The sequence below is a fragment of the Hipposideros armiger genome, unplaced genomic scaffold, assembly GCF_001890085.2.
Source record: "Hipposideros armiger isolate ML-2016 unplaced genomic scaffold, ASM189008v1 scaffold_161, whole genome shotgun sequence".
Lineage (NCBI taxonomy): Eukaryota > Metazoa > Chordata > Mammalia > Chiroptera > Hipposideridae > Hipposideros > Hipposideros armiger.
The window spans coordinates 1947870-1974715 of record NW_017731511.1 but is presented as its reverse complement, the minus strand read 5'-3'; the positions used below and the strand labels follow the sequence as shown (position 1 = coordinate 1974715).

General features: G+C 39.6%; 1 protein-coding gene across 10 annotated transcripts in view; it reads left to right on the top strand.

The window, feature by feature from the left end:
* The window catches only part of SGMS1 (sphingomyelin synthase 1), a 268383-nt gene extending 242721 nt beyond the window's left edge, over positions 1–25662 (top strand). For 7 of the 10 annotated variants that reach the window (XM_019651501.1, XM_019651504.1, XM_019651498.1 and 4 more), the window contains 4 exons: positions 3216–3333; positions 19862–20015; positions 23030–23196; positions 23894–25529. In XM_019651501.1, coding sequence (XP_019507046.1) covers positions 3216–3333; positions 19862–20015; positions 23030–23196; positions 23894–24076 — 622 coding nt within the window. In that variant the 3' untranslated portion in view covers positions 24077–25529. Of the gene's footprint in view, positions 1–3215; positions 3334–19861; positions 20016–23029; positions 23197–23893 lie in introns of all 10 variants that reach the window. The other 3 variants (XM_019651508.1, XM_019651503.1, XM_019651502.1) reach the window with 1 other exon arrangement.
* The last annotated feature ends 1184 nt before the right edge of the window (positions 25663–26846 follow it).

Genomic DNA, 26846 nt, shown 5'->3' with positions numbered 1-26846 from the left:
AGGGCCTGTTTACTTCTAAAAGCCAGTAGCTTCCACAAAGAGCTTGCAGACCAGTCTGAGCACTGAGAATTACATATATGTTCTGGCTGTGGATTAGTTAAAAGAGGTAACAAAAGGCCTTTCCAGGATTTTAATATTACTTCCCAGTATGTTCATTTCTTTCACCATTTTTTTTCTTTAGAATTTTAGACCAGTGTAGCAAATGCCAAAAACACTGTAGTGCTACTATTTTTAAATCTGATTTTGATAGTATTTCATCAGGTTTTGAGTACTTTTTCTTTTTCAAATAGGGATATTTGAAAAATAAAAATATAAGATATATAATACATAAAAATACATACAGTCACCTGTACTGGACATGACATGCTATTCTAGCAATAATAATTATTTATCAAACATTAACACTTTGATTTATATTTCCTTTTAATCAAATTCAACAAGTATGTTTTTCTTTTCTCTCAGAAAAGGTAGTAACAAACCTATTACTCAAATACTTGGGAGAAGACTATGTAACCAGGACCAAATACAAGCATCTGTGAGGTGATAGTCATCGCAAAGCATGAGCTGATAGGTAGCAACAGGCTTCGTGCTAACATGGAAGGAGACACGTATCCCATGCGAACATGAGAAGAACGCCATTGTGCTTTGGGGAATTGTAGCCTGCATTTTGTTCTTGGCATTCGTTTAATTTCCAGTAATATCTCATTCACATTTTTTCTATGACTTTTTTTGTGTGGCGTTGTTACATTTTTAACCACTTTACATCTTTTTTTTTTAAACACACTTTGAACTTTTAAACCTTTAAGAATTCTAATGCGTGAAATTCTTTAAGGACATAAATATCTTCATTGCATACAGTTCTTTGAGACACTTTTATATCCTGCCTTTTAAAATTTACAGTAGGAGATCCTTGTTTAACATTGTACATTGAAGATATTCTAAGTTTGATTTCAAAAAGATTAAGTAAATGCCAAAGATCAGAAGATGCTCATAAACAGCCTTCCAACTTATCACCTCGTTAACACTGACGAATTCACATGGGTAAAGTCTTTTGACTTTTCCACTTCAAATAGTAAATATGACTGAACCTTCAATGTTTGTTATTTTAAAAATATTTTTGTGAAAAGATTAAGTCTGTTCTCATCCTTTATCATTTTTTTCACATACCTCATTCTCAGATACTTGTGAAATCCTTTTACACCTACTCATATGCGACTCAAATTTGAGATATGGAAAGATTATTGGCATGTGTGTATGTATCTTTTGTGTACCATGAGACAATCAGGCAAAGTGGTTTTTTTCAATAGTTAATACTTTTTACCCCTCAGAATGACAACCCCCCTCCCTCCGGGCAAAGTGTTTTTAAGGTAGTATTCTTAACCAAAATTGAGTAATGGCAGTCATTTTCTTTCTCCATAGGGATGAATACATCTAGATTTAGCAAGTTTCTTCGATGGTTCTTGTATCATTCAAGTGAAGTTGCAGGGAATTTCTATTTGTTTGAGCATAGTGGCTAGAGAGGGCATTTTCTTTTGATGAAAGATGACCATTACATCTTACAATATAAAATTCACTTTTGTATTTCAAGTATTCTTGTTAAGACATTTATGGGCTAGTATTATTCTCTAGGATTGTCCCTCTTTATATTGCATTCGTCATACTTGAAATTAGAGGCACATACCTTTACAAGACAGCTTATGCTGAATAAGTTCTCATCCTTGGAGGTGGCATTCAGTGCTTTACTAAGAGAAAATATGACGGCCTCTATGACAAGCAACTCTGGCTCGGTTTCTGAAATCTGGGTAAGGAGCTAAAACACCCAGACTCCACCCATACAACCTAAGTAACTTAACTTCCATGAACCATGCAGTTATGTGTGAAATGCTAATATAGTTGCATGGGTTATTTTTAAAATAAATTTTTAATCACACAATTGACATTACTTTGTTTCTCTAATTAAAACAAAAGATACAAATGATACCACTTCTCTTTCAGTTACCACACTTCAGTAGGAATATCTACCCTGCTTAAAAGTAGAGCTACACTCTACGATTATAGAGTGATCACATATTCCGTGTTCTCAGAGGAAAGACTGTCCATTGTTTCTAATTATTATTATTATTGTTATTTTTTGTCATTTAACTCAAGGTGCCCCAGGCCAAGGAAAAGTTTGTGAACTCCCCAAATTGAGAAAGACGAGACCCAGCCTGTTGGTGGGTAGAGCAGGATAGAGGTAGAGAAGGAAGAAATGTTACTGTCCAAGCATAGGCTTCAATTTGTATAACTTAATCTAATTAAATCAAACCTGTGTGGAATTCGTTATTAGGAGACGTTATCAAACCCAATATACATGTTCTCATGTATATATCAAATAATTTCATTAGAATCACTCATCAATTTGAAAAGATTTCTAATTCTTGTGTATTTTGTTATCCACCATATAAACTATACATTTGATGGCTACCATTGTGTGCATACGGCAGGGATTTTTCATACATTATTTCTAATGTTATTCTACCTGGTTTCATATTAGGAAACTGAGACACGGAGGTGGCCATAGTGTCCATAGTGACTAAGGCCACACAGTCAGTAAGCAGAGAGGGGGAAGGGGGTTGGAGGCTGTCATTCAAACAGGCTCTTTTCTTAGCATCATGCTTCCTCAGAGATCGCCTAAGAGAATCAAGTTTCTGGGATGTACAAGTAAAATCGTGTAATGTTGTTGACTCATGAAGTGTCAGAAAAATTTGAATTCTCGTTCTAATGTCATTCTAACTTTCTAAACATCTTCCCTTTTATGACAGAAAAGACACGAAATATTTAACCAGAGGTATTGAGTGGGCTCTGACCAATCAGACTGTGCCCCACTTGTATATCAGTTGAACGTCAACTCAGGCTTAAGACCTCACGAAGCCTGATGAATAGCAACATACAGTATTTTAAACCCTTTTGGCCAGTGTGTGTGTGTATGTATGTATGTGTATGTATATATATATATATATATATATATATAATTTTTTAAAGCTATTTTTTTTAAAGCCCACTACATCATTCTCAAAATTCTTACTTTAATCTGCTGTTAGCTGTAGTTATTCTGATTTTAAGCTCTCAAGCAGTTTTTTGGGTTTGTTTGTTTTATTGGGTCATTGAAAACTTGAAGTAAATGAACCTGCAGAATTCCATGACTGAGTGTCTGCCCTGTTTTTCCCTTTTTCTAGGTCTATTATTAGCAGAAGATTTTTCTGCATAGTTGGCACGCTGTACCTGTATCGATGTATTACAATGTATGTAACTACACTCCCAGTACCTGGTATGCATTTCAACTGCTCTCCGAAGGTAAACCATTCCTCACTGTCATTGCCTTTTTGCTTGTTTCTCATCTAGCACAGGAGTCCTTTGACTGAGGCCAAAGGTGAACATTCCTTTAGAATGTAATGAAGTCCCTCCACCCCTCATCTGGGAATGTTACAATGCAATATGGCTAGGTCGCCCCACCCTCCTCAGAATTTCCAAACCCTGCCAGTGTTTCCCAGCTGGGAAATATGCGGTCTAGTTAGTGTGTGCTGGAAGCAGTTAAGCCTTGTGGGTGTAGCCCTTTGGTTTCCTGCCAGACTTTTAAAATATCATTCACTCCCCTTGACACAGATCCAAAAGCTTTTATATGGCTTTTCACTCTCTTAATGGAAAGTTCGGTTTCGAATGGTATTGTTTTCCTTCTTTCTATTAATCCCTACCATGATAATCTGTAACAGTAGCACAAGGGACAGTGTTCCTGTCTCCTTGCATTGTCCACCCACCCAAACAATAGCGCTGTTCTCCAGAGCGACATTTTGCTGTTTTTATCGATCTTCTCTAGTAACATAAAAGCCTTTCTTTAAAATAAACTTCACATCTCTCTTATTGACTCTACTGTTACCTTGGAATAATTTCAACTAAGGACATCATTGGAAATTTATGAAATAATTTGCTGAAGATTTAGTTTTAAAAATATTTACCTCCATTAAAGCTCTTTAATATAATAAGAAGTAGAAGAGTCAAGTTTCCTTGATTCAGTTGGGGGAAAATACTACAATGTGTTTGCAGTCATTTCTTTGCACTGCTCTTGTGCTGGTGAAACACCCCATATCCTTCCAATTTCATCGTACTTTTGTTCCTCCCAGAAGAGAGATTCTCTCCGTTAGAACCTTCCTTGGAAGAGAGCTGAAAAATTGACTTAGGATTTTTAAAGTGATGTCTTTATCATTTGACATTTTGGATTTCTTTACGTTTTTTACTCACTGTGGTCCCCCTTTCTTCCTTGACTTATGTACGTGTGCAGGGAGGTAGCTAGTTTCTTACTTCACTCTTCCCATTTTTGCTACAGACTATTCCTTAACTCTGGAGAAGCCGCCATCAGTAAGGAATGTTCCCAATGTTCCACCATCTATATCAGCGGTCCTGTCTCTCTGCACCTTCCATCTTGCTCTTTTTTCTGCCCTTCCAAAGAAGCCAGCCTCACATCTTCTTTCTCCTCCATTAAATCTCTCAAGCACTTGCCTGCAGCTCCTGGGTCATAGGAAATGCCTTGTTATCACTGAGAACCCAATGCTATAGACTTGCTGGAAGGCTGGCTTGTTAAGAAATATGCTCTTAATAGTAGGCTGACTGTTTTGGATGTTCAACTCCTTTAAAAAGTCTTTGTGCACTGGGAAATTTCTCCACCAAGGAACATGTCGTGCCAGTGTAGATAGATGTGTGATCTGGCCAGGTACATGTTGAAGATGGATCTGTTATCAAAGAGATGTGCTGTGTAGCCTTTCTCTGCATGCTAGCTCTAGCTTTGCTGCTTCTTAGGACCTCTGCAGCTCCGCAAGTTGCAGGCAAGCCCAAGCTTGGTTAGCATTGCCATGTACCGAGTCAGCTTGAGTCATCAGCACATCTAACCAAGAGCCAGTAACTAAAAATAGCTTATGGGTTTTCTTGGTAAAGGTAGAGGTAATGATGGCAAGAACTGGTAGTGCTAAAAACCAAGACTCAAGTATGTCACTCATGTATTGTGTTGCCAGAAATCCCAACTAGGGCCACCATTCTGTGCCAATCTTCTAGAAATCAGAATCTTTCAAATAAACTGTATAAGAGAGGGTAAAATGTTATCATGCCTTAGCAAACATTATCAGTTAAAACTTAGTAAGTCTAATTACTTCTTTGGTAGAACGGGGCTCTTGGAAGAAAGGATTCAGAAAACTTTTTTTTTTTTATTCTGAAAATGTTCAGATGTATCCCAAAGTAAAGAAACTACTGTAAGGAACCTCCACATACCCAACACTCAGATTCACTAATTATCAGGATTTGCCACATTTACTCCATTTTTCCCTTTGAAGTAACATTTTTTTTAAAACCCAAGACAATGTCATTTTATTGCTACATATTTTAGAATGCATCTAACATTTTTTTTTAAAGATTTTTTTTGGGGGGGAATTGGGGGGATGGGAACATGCTGGGGAATTGGGGGAAGGGGAACAGACAAGTTGCTGTCATTTTGTTCTTCAGTCTAGTTGTGGAGGACGTTGCTTCACTGTCCCAAGTTGGCACCATCATTGCACTCTTCCCGGGCAAGGCATATCGGTCGCCGGCTTCTGGATGGCCGCTCACTGCGGCTGCTGGCCGCTCACGCTGGCTGCTGGCTACACACGGTAGCCCATGGCAACCCACTGCCACGGGGGCTGCAGCCTACGCCGTCCACTAGGACTCACAGCAGCCCAGCTCCAGGTTGAGCTGTTGTTCAGCATCTTAGCTGTAGAGGGCAGTGTCACTGGCCCTCATATGTGGGATCCGAACCAGGGCCCTCTGGCATCCCAAGCCAGTTCGTAACCATCGCACCACTCGGCCGGCCCTGCATCTAAAATTTTTGGACATCTTATTGTGTAACATTAATGCTATTGGTACATTCAACACAATTAACAGTAATTCTTTGGTATCACAATTATCAGTTGGTGGACTATCTTAATTGTCTGAAAAATGCCTTTTTTTTAAGTTGATCTGTATAAATTAGGATACAAAGTCTTTATATAACATATAGTTGTTCTAAATCTCTAATTCTAAACCAGACTTCTTTCCCTCCCTCCCTCCCTTTCTTCCTTCCTTTCTTTTTTTCCCCCCCATCAGTAACTTGTAGAAGCCAAGTCAGTGGTCCTGTAGAATATCCCACGTTCTGGATTTATCTGTTTGTTTCTTTCTAGTGTCAGTTAACTTTTTCCTGTCTCCTCCATAGTTCCTGTAAATAGAAAGTTGGCTTTGGAGATTTAATTTGATTCAATTTTAGCTTGTTTGGCAAGAACACTTCACAGGTAAAACAAAATGATTTCTGAAGCTATCAGAAGAGTTAGATAAAGCCTTGCAGGCTTGGTGCCGCCTTTGGAATGGCAGATCAAGCTTACGAAATTCAGTGGTAAGTCAAGGGCTAGAATGCTTCACTGAAGCACAGTGTCCGAGGGAGAAAAGGGGAACACCAGAGAGAGATCCTGGAGACCAGCTTTATCTATTTTACAGTCATACCCATGGCCGAGTTTCAAAATTGAAAGGAGCCTTACTAAAAGTCACCCAGTCCAATGTTCCATTTGATGTCTCTCAATATCCTGACCACCAAATCTTGGTAAACTTCTCTCTGAACCATGGCACAGAGAGGGAACGTATTACCTTGTAACAGTGCAAACCTGCCCAGTAGTAGAAAGAACGCTGAGGTCAGAGTTAGGATGATCTTTCACAACCCCTTACTGGGTGGCAGTTGCATTTAACATCTCATCAGACCCTTAGCTCCTTTATTGGTAAAACAGGGCTAATGGCACTTTTTATATCTGTCTGAAGGAGTTGTGAGAGTGAAAGGAGGCAATACATAGGGCTCCTGTCGATGTAAAACGCTAACAGAAATAAGAAGAGAACTTGGTATCACCATCGCACGTCAACCCCTAGACTCTTGTTCATCCAGCATTCATAAAATGCTGTAGGAAGGGCCTCAAGCTAAACCACTGGCCCTAGGGCTGGAAGGGAAGAGACAAATTTGAACAAAGCTTAAGTGGCTGATCAACACAACTTGGTATTAAATTTGATTTAGGGAATGAGAATAGAAAAGAAGGATTTCAAAAGCGACTGGATTTTACCACTGCGATAATTATAAGGGAAGGAGGAAAAGGGAGTTAACAAATTAAGATTAAACAAATAGGGTTTGAGGTACTTGTGAGATATCTAAATAGTGGTGTCCAGGACAGTTAGCAATATGAGTCTGAAGTTGAGGGAAAAATCAGAGCTAGAAATTAAATATTTGTGACTCATCATATTCTAGATGTTGTTAAAGCTGTGAGTATGGATGAAAAGGCCAAAGACAGGACATAATAGTACAGTGTTTCTAGAATTGGATATTCCCTGATTAGAGACACCATTTAAGGTCTGTCAGTTGGTGGATAGATACCCTTACAGTTATCAATCATCATTAAACTACAGGGGAAGACAGCTGAGCTTTAGAATACAACTTTCTGTTTAACATAGTCATGTGAACTTCAACTTGGTTCTGCCATCATATTAAACCCCATAATTAGTATACTTAATACTTCCCTTAATACCAGTACTCAAAATGCATGGCTTCTAAGAAAAATGTTCTGACAAGTTTGCAGCAGTAATTATGAAAATTGTTCATTCATTTGATGGTCGCGTACTCTTTACTTCACAAAATGTAATAGCTTGGAAAAAACAATTGTCCTGTGAAATGATTACATGAGGAAGAGAACTGGGCCCCCATCAAAAGCTATTGCAACAAAGATAAGCCACTGGGAAACATGGAGAGGCAAGTGTGTGTGTTCAGTTCCTAGATTAGAAACCTGGGAAGCCTGTGTCCTATATCCCAGGGTAAGGGTATGCCAGACTTACACTAGAAGCTGCCAAGTTTTTGATGCTTTGATTAGCCCATGTTAATCTCATCACAGCTTTTCTCCAAGGAGCATGTATACAAACCTGAAAAAAACCTCTTATCATCTTGTTACAGCTGTTTAGGAGTCCGTTAAAAAAAAAAAGGCAGAAACATTTGAGAATTGTTTGGTATTCTAAGCTTTCTGTAAGAAGTTTTTTTCTGTTTTAGCAAACTCCAAAAGGAAAAACAAAACAAAACCCTACCCTAAGCCCCAGAGTCACAGATAGCCTAATGCTCCTGGAAAAGAAAAAAAAATAACTTATGCTGTTTTCAACTCATTTTAACATTGGATTGTCGGAAAAGTCATGATGTATTTTTTCTATGTTTTTCGTTGCAAAAATGCATGACTTTTCCGACAACCCAATAATAGTGTGAGCTAATCTTGTGACTATTAAAGTGAGATGTATGTTGTGTTCTGTTTTATGGTCTTAGTGGTGAATTTGATTTGAAAACTTTCTAAAAGAGAGAGTTCTGTTACAGCCAGGATACTTAGTTGGCTAATTCATTCATCTGACATGGTGTTTGCAGTGAAATGATTCTCTTAAACTTGAAAAACATGGGGTTTTTTTCCCCCTCCCTAACACGTTTGAACATAGCCCACTGTTGCACAAGGGTTATGTTTGGGTCGTATCTGAGGTTAATTTAATTGTTCAATGGAACAATAAAATACAAATGTAATAACAGAATGGCCTGCGTTTTCTCTTCTGCCACTGTCAGTTTTTCTGCATTACATCAATTAGAAAGATCAAAGCACCTCTTTTAATTCACTGCTAAGCCTCCATGTGACAATCGTCAGCCTAAAGGTCTCTTTTTCTGTCACAAGTTAGGCAAAAGACTCACTACTCTTTAGGATTTTATAACCTTTTTTAGTTCTTCCTTACATTCTCGGCTAGCAGCTTGAGCGTTCCAAGCTGCCCTCCATGCTGACAAATTTTGATATCCTGGTTATCTCCTTATCAGTATTTCAGAATATGGCTTGTATTCTTTTACCAAAATAGCTTCATGTCGTCCTGTTGAATTGTGTAGAATTTAAATTGTCGATGCTTGATTTTCCCTAGTTTTCTGCTTGCCTGCCAGTTTCTTATTGTCAGTATCATTTTCCTTTTTGTTCGTTCTCATTTGTTCATTCTCTGCATAGAATTTCCAATAATCTTTCCCATCCAGAGGCTCTTCTTCACTTTCCCGTTTCTGTCTCCACTGTTCTCTTCCTTTTTCAGGGATTAAAAAAATAGAAATGAACTAAATCATTTTTTTCCCTCTTTTAAAATAGATTATTTTTCTATTTTAAAGAAACTCCACATTCATAATAGATTCATTGAAAAAATACAAAAGGAAGAAAATTTATGTAATCACTCATGGACCTATCTACTATTAATGTTTTAGTATATTTATTAGTCTTTTATGCATATTTTTCTTACATGCTTCTGATTATGATTTCTGTATAGATACTCCTATTTTCTTTTTTTTAATAAAGATTTTATTGGGGAATTGGGGGAGGGGAGCAGTGTTGGGGAATTGGGGAAGGGGACCAGCCAAGTTGTTGTTCTTCAGTCTTCGTTGTGGAGGGCACCAGTCGCCATCTGGCTTCCCGTGGACAGCTCGTGGCCTCTAAGCTCAAGGTGCTGTGTTCACTCTTAGTTGCGGGTGGGCGTAGCCACCATCCTATGCGGGAGTCGAACCAGCAGCCTTATTGTTACGAGCGGATGCTCTATCCATTGAGCCATCTGGGCAGCAGCTAAGCTCAAGGTGCTGAGTTCAGTCTTAGTTGCGAGTGGGCATAGCCCACCATCAAACAGGCAATCATGTTGTTACACCAGCTGAGCCATCCTGCCACCTGTTGGCAGCTCAGCGAAAGCTCAGCTCAGGCGCAGCATCACTGGCCCATGTGGGAATCGAACTGGCAGCCCTGTTGCTCAGAGCTCACACTCTTAAGCCAAGTCTTAATCAACTGAGCCACTCGGCCAGCCCATAGTTACTCCTATTTTCTTATAGTTAACATTGGATAGATGCATTTTTACATGATTTTTAAACCCTAAATTTTCTAAATGCTTTTCTTATTTAAGAGATTATCTTCAGGGAGATTCACACTCGCAGATTGTGAGGCGGGCAGTTTGTAGATGTGACTTCTTTTGATAAACAAGCGAGTTGCCTATTTCCTAAGCAAACATTTCTAGAGAACCCATCCTGTGCAGGGTGAACTTTGAGGATACACAAATGCATAAGACAAGTGCCCCCTCCTCTCACAAGACAGACGTGTAAACCACCAGGTTACTCTCTGACTTGTTCGGTCCTCCCCGTAACAGGCATGTGGAGCTCAGTTGCCATGGAAGCACAGAGGAGGAGGCACACTCCCCTGGGAGTCCTGGCTGCCCTGAAGAGGGGCGTCTGAGCCAAGCCTCAAAAGGATGAGTAGGAGTTTGCCAGGTGGACTTGAAGGAGGAAGAGCTTCCCAGGTGGAGACAACAGAAAGGGTGTGAAAGGGAGTCCAGGGGAGCAGGTACCGTTAGACGTGCCTGGCGTTCGATCCTGGGGGTTGAGTGGCCGGACATCAAGCCAGAGAGGCAGGCTGTGGGCAGATTTTAAGGGGTCTTGTCATCCTTCTAAGGAGTTTGGCCATGGGAAGTCAGGAAAGGTTTTAGCAGGGAGTCTTATGTGATCACACCTGTCTCTTAGGAAGACCTCTCTCCAGTGATATAGAACGTAAGGGAGGGAGGGAAGGAGGAAGACTTAGAGGGGGGCTAAATTCATAGGCACCTGTTTTGTGCCAGGCATGATTCCACATGTGTTGTTTTCGTTTCATCCTCACAACAGTGATTGGAAGGAAACTGCTTCACCTGCCTCTTATCTGAGACGTACTAATGCTGCTAAGCGGCAGAGGCAAGAAGTTTGGCCACGTCTGTGTTCCTGGTACCGCACTGGAAGGAGAGAGATGGGGCTGCTTGTGCATGGCTGTCTGAATTAGAGGCGAGGGAGGCCTAGGCCAGGGCACAGAGCCTTTGGGAAGGTGACCAAGGTTTTCTACATGGCAGCAGCCATCTAGTGTGAAGAGGCCACCAGAGTCAGAAAGCTGTCACTGAGGAAAAGCAGAGCCTCAGAGAAAGACAGTGTGTGACTCTCCACAGAGCATTATCCTTCATGTCAGAGAACAGGCAGGTGGACAGCAGGACTGTCACCCTCAGCGAGGGCTCCAGAGCTGCCCAGACGCTACAGGCCAGCGGGTTCCGCTCAGAAACCATGTTTTCCCACTTGAGAGGCCCCCACTGGCCGGCCATGTTTGAGACAATTTGAGCATTACAATGAAATAATGACAGTCATTGATTATACTACTTTCATTTAAAAAAACATTTTAAAAATTAGTATTGGGGAGAAAAAGTGTCAACTAATAGACGTGAAAGAAATGTTAGAAATAGAAAAATCACCATTTTGCAACTACTATAGTAATGATTCAAGCAAGAATCATCAGCGGATCCTAAAGAATTAGGTGAAAGTTTGGGGGCCATAATGTTTACATAATTTCAAAAAATCACAAATTGATTATTAATTACAAAGGGGCAAGATGATGTATTTAGTGGGGTAACTTGGCAGACACTTCCATGGCCAAGGGATCAAACGAGTAGCGGGACAGATGAGGTCAGATGCTTATTGATGTGAGGACATAACATTTCTGTAATATTCCTGCCAATTACATTTAACCTGAGTTTAAACACAAGGAAACAATCAAATAAAACCAAATTGAGGGACATTCAATAGAGAAACTAGACTGGACTCTTCAAAAATGTCGATGTCATATTAAAAAAAAAGCAGACTAAGAAAGTGTAGTAGACTAAAAAAAAATTAAGAGTATAACAAGCAACCTCAATATGTATTTTCTGGTCGGATCTGAGGTTGGGGGAAGAAAGCTCTAGAGGACGTTGCTGAGACTGTTGGGAAGTCTGAGTAAGGATGTTTATTAACTGTCATAGTATCATGTCATTGTTAAATTTCATGTATGTGATTATAAAGGGAAATGTCCTGTTTTTACATTTAGGGGTGAAGTATGATGTATTCAACTTATTCTCAAATGTTCAAGGAAAAAAATGAGAGAGAAGTAAATGTGGCAAAATGTTGATGATTCATGAGTCTAAGTGAAGTGTCTGCGATGTTCATTATGCTGTTCTTTAGATTTAGAAATTTTCAAAACAAAAATCTGAGGGAAATTTTTTTTTTTACGATTTTCACTTCATGGCCAGGTAGACTAAAGGATCTCTCAACACTTAAAGCAAGTGTAATTGTGTTAAAGGCAAAACTTGCCTGGCTGAATTACTGGATTTCTTTAATGTGACAAATAAGAATATGGGTGAATGGAAATCTATAGCTGAGCTTTATTTAGGATTTTATGAAGCCTTTGCTAGGTTTTCTTACTGGAGGCCATGAAAAAATAAAAAGTTTTTCCTGGAGGAAAGGGAAGCTGGTTGGGGATCAGTGTTTTATTGCTGATAATTACTTAGAGACCACCCGCTCCCCCCAAAAATGGCTGCTTAGCACAGGAATTGATGGATACATTTGACAATGGGGAGGTATAGAGGACCAAATATGTCAGGACTTAGTGGAGGGAAAAGGCTTTTTAAAAATTGTACACATGAGTTCTGAGGGGTTGTGTGTAGTGAAATCTCTGTGTCAGTTGAGGTGGATATAATATTTGTGTGTGAGACGGAATCTTTCCAGAAGTGGAGTGATTACCATCCGGAGGAAGAATTTGGAAAAGTCTGTCTTCACAGATGAGCTTTCGTGAGGGCTGCGTATTTAAGCAGAACCATCCAAATTTCACTTGTTGGTTGCTAGGCATTGAGTTGTTACTTAAAGAAACATGCCCCTCTCCACACACCCCCCTCCCCCAAAATATTGACCTAACTTGGTAATCATAATGCTGCCTTTGATTTGTGTAACACTAATATTAGCAATCACTTTTACAAACATTATCTTGCATTGGTTGCTGAGAGTTGAGGATGAGGAAGTGTTGTTCTTGTTGTGTTACAGATAAGAGAACTGAAACTGGAGTGGGTAAAATGGTTTGTCCAGAGCCACCTAGATGGTTAACCCAAAACTGGGGTTTGGGCTTGTATTTATGGTCATTGTTCCTGTGAAAGTAAAGTGGGTACCTTTGGAACTTCCCTCCATCACAGCACAGTATATAAGCAAGGAAAGTTAAAATCAAACTAAAAACACTTTGTTTAAGAAGGCAGAAAATGGGCAATTTGTTTATGAGCTATTTCCATGGCAATAACTTTTACAAAGATGGGGAAGTTTGACTTACATGGAGAAAACACATAAGAAAAATAGGTCTTTAGTGAATAATGAATAAATATTGTTTGAGCTATTCAACTATATTTAAATGACATGTAAAATGGATTAAATTTCATTAGAGCAACAACGTAAAGTGAACCTGGAGACATTGTCCAGCTCTTGTCATTGGGGGAGGTGTTTGCAGTAATAACAAGCTTTTTCCAGAGACCCAAGACAAGATTGTTTAGATGAGAGGTAAGACATTTGGACCTGACCCCAACTGAGTCACAGTGTGAAACACAAAAATAGCCTGTTTATTTGCTCATCTGTAAAATGGTCATAACAACATCTGCTCTAACCACAAGACAGGCTTGTTGAGGATACAATGAGGTAATTGATGGGAAAAACTGTTAAAAAGTTGGAATTTCTGTAGAAACAAAAGACAAGTGTCTTATGATGTAAAGCCACCCTAACACCGCCTTGTTTTTTTTGCTTTTTCCCAATCAAGTAACAGTAAGAACGTACGAGAAATTATAAGGGGTCGTTTTGAGCCTCTCACTTCTCACTGCTGCTGTGAAATCGAAAGCATTCATTAAACTTATAAACACACTGCCTTCCCCATGGGGGCTTCAGGGTCACGCTAAAGGACATTTTCTTAAAGCATATTAGTTCTTAAGTATCCATCTTTGATTGGGAGGGCTACATGCCAGTTGAAATTCAGGAAGTGGAATAGTTTTGCTGTTTTGGGCTGTAGTCATTGGGGGGAACCACAGCGTGTAGCGTGCGTTTCTCAGTTGCAGGCTGCTGGGATATGGATTGACAGGCGTCCCACTGATCCGCCTGCTCCCTGATGCTTGATTCCCATCACAGGTGTGGTCTGTGGTCTGGGCGTTTAAGAGCAGCTGTCTTGGTGTGCCATGGATGATAGTGAATTTTCTGTTTTGGAGGAAGAGTGTTCTTCGGGAACAAGACAAAACATTAGTTGCCCTGGTGGTAGTAGGTACATTCATTGAATAATGGAAGGGAGGAAGGGATAGATGACAGGAGGAAGGAAGTATTTTGAGAGACACCTGGCTGTTCATGGTTGTTGGATGGGGCATGATAGTATACCATTGCCTCTGTACGGTACTTAGTCTGTTCAAGGAAAAGTCACTTTACATGTATCCAGTTTCTGATGTATGCAAGCTTGTGAGGGACTGGCAGTGCACAGGTAGCATATAGTTTTGCAGGCAGTACATACATGGAATCAGAGAACTTGGGACACGTTCCCAGCTCCAACACTGAACATTCAGGGGTCCCAGGACGCCTTGCTGATTCTTCAGGGCTGCTGTGGGATAAAGCATCGGTAAGGTACAAGGATTCTGTTAAATAGCATTTCTACTCTTCAGCACTCAGCTATAGCCAGCCCTTCATCAAAGTTACACCAAAGGCATTGATGTATGCGGCATCATTTGATGAGTTTTGTTTCCAGGTTCTCGTCTCCTGCCATTTGGGGGTGAAACGCAGTGAATGTCCCTGCTCTTCAGATGCAGTTAAGAGAAAAGGCAGTGCACCAGGCTATCTGCAAACTGAGTGGTGGTGAACAGACTATCATTAGTGCACTGTGTTTGTTATTCAGCATTGAAAAAGTACTTGGGGAAGTCTGTTTTTTAACACCCAAAGGCTCACTGGATCAAACTGGACTGGAGAGGTCTGTCTCCAGAAGCCTCTCCCGCCGCCTTCTGCTCTCAGTGTCTTTCTGTGCCTTGTTACTGCTTAAGTGATTCAGCCAGTTTACTTAGTTTCTTAGCCATTCATTAGAAGTTGAAGAAAATTACTTTATTTGTACTGAAAACTGATTTTTCTGTGCATAGGAGACCATAATTCACATACTAGTGTTGCTGTGAGACTTTCTTGTCACAGCTTTGTAGTGTCCACTGAGAAAGTGTTTATATGACTGTTTCCCCCACCCTTCCCTCTGCTTTAAAAAATGAACATTTAAAAGCCTACTGATGGGGAGGTTGCAGTTCCAGTTACAAGGGAGTGAGCACTCTCCACCCTGTGTCCCACTGAACGCAGCCAAAAGCACTGGGTAGAATGTATGGAGTGCTCTTCGAAGACTGACAAATGGAAGCAGGCGGATTGGGGAAGAAAACTAAACTGAGAAGTACGCAAGATCCAGCCACGAGTTTCCTGTTTTTTCTTCTTTTTTCTCTTCCGATATTTCTTTTCTGCACTCAAAAGCTACCTAAACCCTAGAACTTACAAACTCCAACAGAATCCCTGTCTTTCTAGCTCAAGGAGGAGGATTGGAAGTCCCCTTGGGACAGAGACTGGGAGAATTCTTTCCAATTTCCATGTAAACCCTGTTAACATATGGAGTATACATTCTAGCCTTTTTCTGTGCTTATTTTTAAAAACAGTGATGCCAAACATTTGTTTTGTGTTTTCCTCTTAATAGAAGAGAATATATATGATACTAAGTTACTATGCAATCATTATAAAATTATTTTTTAATAACTTAGTAAACAGTCACAGCCTAGTTGAGTGCATTTGTATCACTACAGTGTGCATTTGAGTCACCTCAGATTCTGGTTCAGTACATGAGAGTATTTACAGCAATCTCCTGGTGTTGCCAGTACATCCCTGGCCCAGGTAAATAGCAAGGAAACAGTTATTTAACAACTCCCATTTAGGTTGTTTCCAGCTTGTTGCTTTTCTAAATAATGTTGCAGTGGGATATTGGCACATAAAGCTTTTCTTTATATTTGGGGTCATTTCTTTGAGGCAGACTCCTAGAAGCAATGTAACCGAGTCAGACGTCGTGGCTATTTCAATTGCTGGTGAGTATTTTTGCAGAGGGTTCTGTCCATTGTATGCAATAAATGTATTGGTCCCTGAGTTGTAGATGAGGAAATTGAGGCTCAGAGTGTTCCCGCTGCCTTGGGTCACAGCTGCTTGGTATAAGCCATGATTTTAGCCCCGCCAGTCTGCTGCAGAGGCCACTGCCACCTCCTCCTGCTTCATGCACTGCTGGCTGGGGCACTCACCACGTCTTCTCATCTTAAGTGAACCTGTTTGGGGACATCAGGGACATTGTACCTACCCTTTCATTGTCTGTCTTTCTTTAGCTTTGCTAGTTTGATACAGAGGGGAAGTGAGCTCCTGTTAATGTTAATTTTTATTTTTATTTGCTTGACAGAGTCTGTGTTTCCAGCTGGTCATATCCTTTGTCCTTTTGATTTTGTTTCCTAAATCGGTGTTATTTACTTGAATTATATGTGCTGTGAACACAATAAAGATGTTAACTTGTTTCTGCTCCAATTGTTTTGTAATTTGACTTTTAATTTATCTGCTTTTTAAAACATAATTAATTTTTTTTCTTGAATGTGGCTGTAACCATCCATCTTTCTTTCCTGTTCCCCACTAAGCTTAAAGAGAGTTCCCCCTTGTAGGGGTTTGACAAACATGGAAAGGTCTTTTTAAAAGAAAGCTTAGGTGTTTTAACGGCATTTGTAAGAAATGCAGCATTACTTTTCTGCTGGTTTTTCTCAATGCCATATTTACCTTCTAATTTCTCCTTCCGCCCCTGCACACACAGTCTCCCCACAAACATTGTCCTGCTAAAATGGGAGGGCAAATTATGGGGTGGTGGTGCCTGAGAATATGATTTATAGTTTTCAAAACACAGCGTTTTAGAAGGACAGTTTGAAATAATATAAAATGAAGAGCTACCTAAGCTTTTTGCCATAATTTTCTTCAATGCATTATCCATTGTTATGACAGAACTAGACCAAACTTTCCATTTAAAACTTAAAAAGAAATTATGTTTATACATGTATGCAATTTAAAAAATAAAATGGTTCTACAGGACTTGTTATGAAAAACAATAGTCCCCTAACCTTACTCCAGCCTACTTTTCTACTCTGAACTCTTAACTGAATCTGGTGGTGTTTACCTTCATATCTTTAATTGTTTTCAGTGTGTGTGTGTGTGTGTGTGTGTGTGTGTGTGTGTGTACGTGTACACGTGTGTACCTTCAGGTCTCTAAGTGACATGGCAATATTGTTTCTTTATAATTTCTAATATAGGCTACTTCTGTTATTGACTTCTTGGTGTGGACGGCTAGGATTTAGAGTCCCCATGCCTCCCCTCCCCCCCCACCACCACCATAACCATCCCATCACACACATTAACTTTTCTTGCTCTGTCTTCCCAGTGTGGTTTTCTGTCCTTGATTTAACTCAGTATTCAGTGCTTACATTTTTACAGTTTTGTAAATGTTATTCCCAGCCAAGTCATGTAGTTTCCTATAATTACTATTCTGCACAATTTTGTTTCCTGTAGAATTAGTAATTGCCTTGCCTGTCGCTTTATTAGTTTTCTATATACTTATCCATCCCCATTTTATGGCTCTCCTTTTGCTACATTCAGAGGCATTGAGTGTTCTATCAATCTCATCTCCTTGAAGATGACTCTCCTGAGCTCTCACTTGCCCATGTGGGAGGCTCACTTTCTAGGTCAACTGCACAGTTTTACTGCCTTTCCTTTTATTGGCATCCTGGCGAATCCCATTTCTCCTTCTTTTCTCTGTTTACACCTTTTCTTTGTAGAGAATATCCTTTGTAATTTCCTGAAAAAGGATACACAGGAGGTAAATATTTTGAAATCTTGATATGTGAAAATGGCTTTAGTTTATCTCACATTTATGCTTAGTTAATAATATGGGTTGGTATAGACTTCTAAATTGGAAATCGTTTCCCTTCAGAATTTGGAGGCATTTTTCCAAAGCCTTCTGTTTTCCAGTTGTTGCTTTTGAAAAATTCTGATTCTTGAGCCTTCATATAAAGCTTGTTTTTAATCTCTGGAAGCATTAGGATTTCTTCTTTGCCCCCAGTTTCTGAAATTCCATGATGCTGAGTCTTGCTTGTGGACCTGTTTTCTTCTGTTGAGCTGGGCATTCAGTGATCCCTTTGAATTTGGAAATTCATATCTTCTGTGTCATGTGTTTAAACTGCCATCTGTAACTAGAAATATTGATGCAAATTTTAAAGGGAAATTATAATAAATTTATAATTTCTATAAATGTATAATTTATATAAACATATGCTTTCCACAGATGAAATACTACATAGTTAAATGTTGAAATGGGATCATGATGGTTAGACTGGCCAATTAGAATTTAAAAGAGTGCTGACAACCATAAAATATAGACAGTCACACATTTCATTTGACAGAGCAAATGAAAGTTTCAGTGAGTGAGTTTTTCAAGCCATTTATTACTCTAATCTATAGCTCAGGCCTGTAACAGAGACAGGAAGATTTATTCTTAAACTTTTTTTACTTTTATTAAAAGGAAAAACATGCAATTCTATCTACATAACTTCAGAAGATTGAAGGTACATCCTCTTCAGTCCCTTTTTTAATTTGGTTGCCAAAAATCACATATCAAAAAATATTTGAACATTTGGCTGTCGCAAACTTCATAACCTACTTTAGCTACGTTAAAGAACAGTTGTCCTCTAGGCCAAGCTTGTGAAAATATATCTCTAAAATTTCCCTAGAGATTTAAATTTTCTTTCTCCCCAGATGGAAGTTATAGGAGTAAATCTGTCAGTATTTATCAGTGTAATAATAATAATAATAATAAAAATTGGGTGAGCATCAGCCGAAATGTGCTATAAAAAATGATAACATCTAAGGAAAGTTCTTGCTTCTCCTCTAGGACCATACTCTTTCCAAGGGTTGCCCCAGGTACCATAAACATTGAGTGGGCAAATTCATGGTGAGGGATTTTGTGTCTTAATATAAGTCGGTAAACCCCTGTGTCTCCTCTACCCTCAATAGCCACACTGAACACTTCTGTGACCAGATGTGTGTGTGGGTTTTTCTGAACACCAAGCAGTTCTCCAACTCTCTTGAACTCAGTTCTGACACTGTCTACCTGGAGACCCACAGGTTAAGAGCTCATCCTGACCACCCTTTCACTTTAGATGCCGATCACAAATCCAGATTGTCACCTATTGCTTCTGACTAACTGGCTATACATCAGAGGTTCCCGTGACCCCTTCCTCTGGCTCGATTAATTTGCTATAGCAGCTCACAGAATTTACTTACTAGATTACCAGTTTATTATAAAAGGATATAACTCAGGAGTAGCTAGATGGAAGAGATGCATATGGCAAGCAAAGTATGTGGGAAGGACCCTGGCGCTTCCATGCCCTCTCCAGGGCATACCACCCTCCCTGTATGTCCACATGGTTATCAACCCAGAAGCTCCCCGAAACCCTACCCATTTGGACTTTTGTGGCGCCTTTGTTGCGTAGACACAGCTGATCAAGTCACTGGCCATTGGTGATTCACCCGGAAGTGGGGTGCAGTGGACTGAAAATTCCCACCTTCTCACCACCGCCTGGTTGGTTCTTTTGGCAACCATCCTTTGGGCTTTCCAAAGGTCAACTCAATAAGGTGAACTCAGGTGTGGTTGAAAAGAGCGTGTTATGAATAACAAAAGACACCTTGATCTTCCTTATCAGTCAGGAAATTCCAAAGGTTTTAGAAGCTCTGTACCAGGAACAGGGACAAAGAACAAATATCACAGAGCTTCATTCTAAATATAAATAGCAATTAGAGCACACTTTCATGCAGGGCTAATAATGAATCTGTTTTCTCTTTTCCCACCAGCTGTTTGGAGACTGGGAAGCCCAACTGCGGAGAATAATGAAGCTCATTGCGGGCGGTGGCCTGTCCATCACTGGCTCTCACAACATGTGTGGGGACTACCTGTACAGTGGACACACGGTCATGCTCACGCTCACCTACTTATTTATCAAAGAGTGTAAGTCTAACACAGGCTTCTGTTAGGCTTCCCTCACCCGCCATCCCCAGGGCCCTGGAGAGTGTGCTGAAGCAAGACTGGAGGCCTCAGGAGGGCAGCACCTCACCACCCTGCAGGCACCCAGGGAAATGCATGTGGTCGGAAGTAACTGCTCTTCTTGACTGGAGTTTCTTGTTTCCTCCAGTGTCAGCTGTAGTACTGGGGTGATTTACAGCCGCCGGAAGGAGCCAGAGGAAGTCTTGAGGACATAAAAACCTAGTATTGGGCCTGACTGGATGATAGAAGATTATGTGTTCATTCACTCAGCAGACGTTTTTCCAAGCACCTGGCGCTATGCTATAATATAAGCTAAGGGGACAGTGGTGGGTCAGTGAGGTCTTTACCCTCATAGAGGCCAGGGGTCAGGAACACCAAATGAGCAGAAACTAAAGGGGAAATTTCTTTTAAAAAAATAGTGTGTCAAATATTTTATGAAACATACAAGAAAATAGTATATAGTTTACTGCTCAGATTTACCATACATTAGCATTTACCACATCTGTTTCAGATAACACCTTTAGAAAACCAAATGTTAACATATAATTAAAGCCTTTCATCCTTTTCCTCTTCCCATTTTCCTGTGTCATTTCCGTGCATGTTTTTGTACTTGTGTATTATTGTTTTTTTCTGGTTTTTAAAATTCACATACATGGTATCAGGCCATTTATGGTCTTTCGCCACTTTCAAATTATGTTTTTGAGACGAGACTCTGCTTCATTTTAATTGCTGTTAGTATTACAGTACTGTAAGTGAACCACACATTATTTATTCCTTTATTTCTCTACTTGTAGAAAAGTCAGTTGTCTTCAATGTTTTACTGTTAGAAACAGTCTCAGTGAACATTGTGCAGGCAGCTTCCATGAAGAGCCATGAGTACACCAGGCCACTACCACAGAGGAGGGACACACATTGCACTCTGGAGGTGTTTTGGGAGCATGTGGCACCTTGTGGAAGTTTAATATGGTTGGAGTTTAGAGCGGGGGGGTAATGATGAGAAATGACAGTGAACTGGTACGTGGAAACCAGATCATGCAGCGTGCATTAAGCCACCAGAAGGAATCTGAACTGCCGTCTGACAGAGATGGGGTGCCCATTGAAGGGTTGCACCAGCGGGGCGATGCCATCTTACCCTTTTTATAGGGAGAAGCCACTCCTGCAGCAGCTTGCAGGATGGATTGGAGAGGGGCAAGATTAAAGACCAGGAGAAAAGCTAGGAGACTGGCTGCTGCTGTCATCTAGGAAGGAGATGGGTGGTGACCCAAGCTTCCATGATGGCACCAGGGACAGAGAGAGGTGGAGGGATCAGAGCGAGATTAACAAAGAAGGGTCAACAGATCACAGGATTGATTGTGGGAGTTCAGGAGACAGGTGGCAGACTGAAGGTTGAACGCCCAGTTGTAGTTTTAAAAGCAACTAAGGGAACACAGGAGAAGGCACTTCAGGGCACTGAGAGAGAGAAGGGACAGTAGGTGTTCTGCTTGTTCTTAGTATGTGACCAAATAAAGGGAGTTCTGACACTGTCTACTCAGAATTGTCAGGGCCAGGATCCAGCCCTTGTACTAGGATGTAGCTGGGCGTTGGAAATGGGGATGGAATAGGCCTGATGTCAGCTGCCCTGGGGAAAGGATTTCTGCCCTCTGCTGGTTAGTACCTGAACTCCTTTAATGAGCTTAAGCCTTATCCTTTTGGAAGAAGATAAGGCAGTGTGCCATATTGGATCCCAAACTCTGATCCTTGAATCCTGGTGCTATCACTGACTAGCTCTGTGACCTTGGAAAAAACATTTAAACTTTCTAAGTTCTAAATCATAGTTTCCATATGTTTAGAATGAAATACTGATAGCTGTTTCATAGGGGAGGGGAGGTGGTAAAAATGAAAATAGATGGCATTTATGGATATTAACAATAGAGTTGCATGGAGAGTTCATGGTAGCTGCTATTTGTTGCTGTATTGTTAAGGTATCATATACAGATTGTTCTGGAAATGAAGTATGGAGCCTTATGTATACACTAAGACCCCTACCCTGGCCACTCCATTTAAAATTGCAAACCACCCTTCACCCTTCTGATCCTGCTTACCCTGTTCAACTTTTTTTTTTCCATAGCATTTAACACCTTCTAACATACTGTATAACTTCCTTATTTATTACAATTACTTTTTATTGTCCCTCTTCCCTATTAGGAAGGGGTCTCCCCACCAAGGCAGACTCTTTGCCCGTTTTGTACATTGCTCTCAGTACTGGCTCTAGCAGTTCCTGCTTAAAGTGGGGAGGGTAGACCTTGTTCAAATAATATCTTTGCCTAGAATTTCATACCTTCTGAAGTGAATCCACTGAGAATACAAGGTCAGAAGGCTTTCACTAATGGCAATTTTCGTGCTTCCTTCAAGTGACTTCCCAAGTGGAGGTACAGATAAGTGTTTGCCTGGCGCTGCCCTACCGTTGGGAATGCACTTGGTCTAGAATTCCCGGGCATTTGGATTCTGTCTTATTTATATTTGAGAAATGGACATCTCAAAGACTTTCAGAGTAGTGTATGGCTGCACAGTTTGGAAAGCAAATAAGACAGTTACATCAGTTGTAATTGCTAGTCCATGTTTAAGGATCTGTAGACCAAATGGATTGATTTTTGTTTAAAGCATTAACCCCAAATTATTTACAGGTAAATGTCAGCGGACCACTTTTTTTTTTTTAATGGAGCATGATACATTAACCTGCCCTTATTCTTTTAAACTGTATTTGGGATTATATCAATCAAGTAACAGCCAAATATGAATTACTACTAGTAAACTATTTTTTAAAACGCTGTTTTCCTTCTTATCTTTATTACAGATAAGCTAAAACCTTTAGATGTGCTAGCCCAAAAGATCTTTCAGAAGGAAAGATCCAGCTGTATTCAGGATAGTAGTAGAGGCGTGGTTGGGTGCCCTTCGCGGTACTTGAATAATGGACTATTGCCGATTTCTCCTCTTTTCAGATTCCCCTCGCCGACTCTGGTGGTACCACTGGATTTGCTGGCTTCTCAGCGTGGTTGGGATCTTCTGCATTCTCTTGGCGCATGACCACTACACTGTGGACGTGGTGGTGGCGTACTATATCACCACGAGACTCTTCTGGTGGTACCACACTATGGCCAATCAGCAAGTGAGTGTCCCGCCGTGTGATTCGCCATGTGATTTCAGCTTCTATGGCCCTTGACTTGGTGTTGCTGGTATGGCAGGGGGAGAAATACAAAGGGTCCACAGACATCTTAAGTTTTCTTTTTTCTGAAGGATAGTCAATTAAAATGTTGTCTTTTGTGAAGCTGATTCACTTCAGAATCAAAAATGAACAAGAAATGTGTTGCTATAATGACGAGATTGCATCTTCCTAGAACAAATACCACACTCTCATCTTCCCAGAAAATGTTTTCTGAGCTGTGCCCACCTATTGTTGATTGGCATTCCTACCCTTGTCTCCCTACCCTTGCTTAAAACTTCATATTTAATTAAGTTTGTTCATTTGCATTGTAGAAGAGTGAGTAACTAAAAAGCTAATTGAGGTATTTATTTTAAACAGCAGATTGAGTAAGCCACAGGTTCTCCTTGCACTGCTGGAATTGGAGTTATTCTTTTTTTTTTTTTTCCTACTAGGGTGTGGCCCAGTTTGCAGATGAGTACAGAGAGTAGAATGGTGGTGTGAGTGTGAAACGGATGTGTGGGTGGACATGGGACTGGTCTGGGGCTCTTTGTGAATTTTAATATAAAAAACATTGAAATATTACGAGGAAAATATGTATGTTTCTTTGGGGCTGGTACAATTCCCTGTTTTTCCTGACGTGGTTTTTCCTTTATTATTTTAGGTGCTAAAAGAGGCTTCCCAGACGAACCTCCTGGCCAGGGTGTGGTGGTATAGGCCATTTCAGTACTTTGAAAAGAATGTCCAAGGAATTGTACCTCGATCTTACTATTGGCCCTTCCCCTGGCCAGTAGTCCACCTCAGCAGGCAAGTGAAATACAGCCGGTTGGTGATCAATGACACATAACAACTGTACAAAGTGGGGGAACGAGGAACTGTCCGAAGTGCTAAGAACTCCACGAGAGAAGATGCCATAAAATAAACACCTCCCTAATTCTACTATCTTTCAACAGTTACCTTGACTTAACCTATTGAGTTACCTGGTCAGCACTGTGATCTTTTTTCTCTCCAAAGGACCTGCGTTGGACAACAATAAAGAAAATTTAACCTATCATGCACTGTACACATCTCCTGTTCATAAGTTTGGAATTTACATAACCCGCAACCACCATGTTCCTTTGTATATGATGCAACTGCATAAATGTACGCTTTTATATATCCTAAGTTCTGGTCTTTCCAGTCACATCTGGAAATAAAGCGTCTTATTTTCTTGGGAAAACATACTTTTCATATCTCTTGCCCCAAAGATTGGGCTGTAAGCCATTTTCTAGCAAATGTCTCTATCTATGAAGGTTTCTAAGCACCTGAATGGGGTTCAATACTGAGACCTTCCTACCTGTCGCACCAACACGCAAAAGAAAATGACAGACACAGAAAGGTTTAGTAACCTTGGGTTTTGTAATAGAGACAGTGTGTCAAAAAGTGCAAAAAAAAAAAAAAGATTCTGTTATAAAGTGATTTTCTAAGTATTTCCTAACTTTATTTTTCAAAATGATGTTATGAAAACCAAATTTAAAGATTTTTACATGTCGAAGAGACGAGAGTTAAAATTTAAAAATGCTTCTTGGGAGAGAAATGTGTCTATGTTTCTAGTGCCTTTCTTGTCTTGATTGTATGGTCAGTAGGCAACCTTACATGTTTTTATTTAAAAATAAAGTATTCCATGAAAATATAAATGTATGTATACACTACTAAATTTTGCATTTCTAGCTAAATTAAATCAGAAGACTGCTTATGGTTTTTAAATTGCTCTGAATTAAAGAATGTGGGCGAGGGGTTGGGGGGCGGGGGCGCGGGTAACTAGAAAGTCAGATCCTGTTCCCATATTGTGAGCAGGAGACAAAGACATGTACCACTTAAATTATTTTATCGTCTATTTGGTAGTTCGATTTTAACTATACAATGAAAACAGCCATGAATACTTTTTTTAAAGAGAGTTTTGAAAATGATCACTAAACTAAAACTTGAAAGCTATAAATTACTTATCCATACTCTCATGACAATTTTGTTGGTGAACAAAAAAGAGATCTATTTCTTTAAAATATATTTGTGCAGAAACTGCATGTAACTCTAAGTTTTACTCCTAACATAAGTATGTTTGGGGAAGTATTCTATTCTATACTTGCCAATGTGGAGAACAAAATAGTTTTTTAAGAATGAAGAAGTATATATATATATCCATTCTGTATTTTACGTGCAGCAGAATTATCTTCTGTAGGGTTTTTTTGTGTATTCACAAGGTGATATTTGTATTGTAAAACAATAATGGTGAAGGAAATAAAAAGGCTTTTAAAATTTTGTTTGTTTTAAATCTTTGTAAAATTATTATTCCAGAGAATATACTGATATCTTAACAGCTTACCTAGATCACAAATTAATCAAAATGCACTTTTTAATAAAAACTGATACTTAAAATAAAAGCGTTATTTCTAATGTGTTCACATTTTTCACAGAAGTTCTAAATGAAGTCGTTAAAGCAAGGTAAGAAACTGGGTTTCAGAATTTCTTCACTGAGATTTTTTTGAGAGAGAGCCTTTAATAATCTTGTTTCCTTTCCCTTGAGATTCCTTACGATGTACTCTAAATTTCAGTAACCTGTACGGATTGAGTGTATTTTAAATATAGAGTTGACCCTTGAATAATACAGGAGTTTGGGGTGCTGAACCCCGCACAGTGGAAAATAGGAGTATAACTGTTCAGAGAGTCGGCCCATTGCATCCGCAAATATGAAGAACCGACTACTGTATTTTTTTAAATAAACCTGTGTATAACACACAGTTCAAACCCATGTTGTTCAAGGTCAACTGTATATAAAAAGAATCACAGATAAGGTCAATTCAAACTGCAGACCACTGTTTATCAACCATTCATTCATTCTCAATCAAGTCACTGTCTTAACTTTCCCCCCCCACCACTGGAAGTAATAAAGCTTTTCCAGTTTAGATGGAAAGAAAAAGTAGATCTGAAATGAGACATGCAGTATTAGTGCTTTGATAATAAATAATTCAAAATAACTCTTTAAAAAGAAAAAAAGATATTATTCCTGGTGTGGTAAAGAAAGGAAGATGCTATTAACAGTGGAGGCCTCTCCTTAGTAACAAATGTATTCAGGGAGGCTAAATGTGTAAAACTAGTAAGATTTCCTTCGCGGAGCTTTGGACGTACCTCTCAATCAGAGAAACTGGTGGCATCTTAAGGCAAATAGAGCAAATTTCTCAGATTGGTTTCTGTTTATTACAGCCTTTTTACTAACTTTGACTATTCAGCAGGTACTGCATATTGAAAGGAAAAGGAACTTGAGTAATGAAAATGAATTACTGGCACATGCTAACAATGGGATCTTCTTTCCTAGTCAAAATAGTTACATGAAAAAAATTCATTATGTTAAGTTTGCATACTACATATGTGCCAAGAAACCCACTTGCTGATTGCTCTGCTTGCCTGACTGTGCTGATTCATGAATTGACATAGCTTGTAGCTCTCTAGTCTTCAAATCACAGGAGGGACAGAGAAATCTCATCGTTTTCTTGGAGAATGGTAGCCCCCTTGATAACACCTGCCTGAATGAGGACGTGCTTTTTTTTTTTTTTTTTTTGTCCTTTACTTTTGTAAGTCAA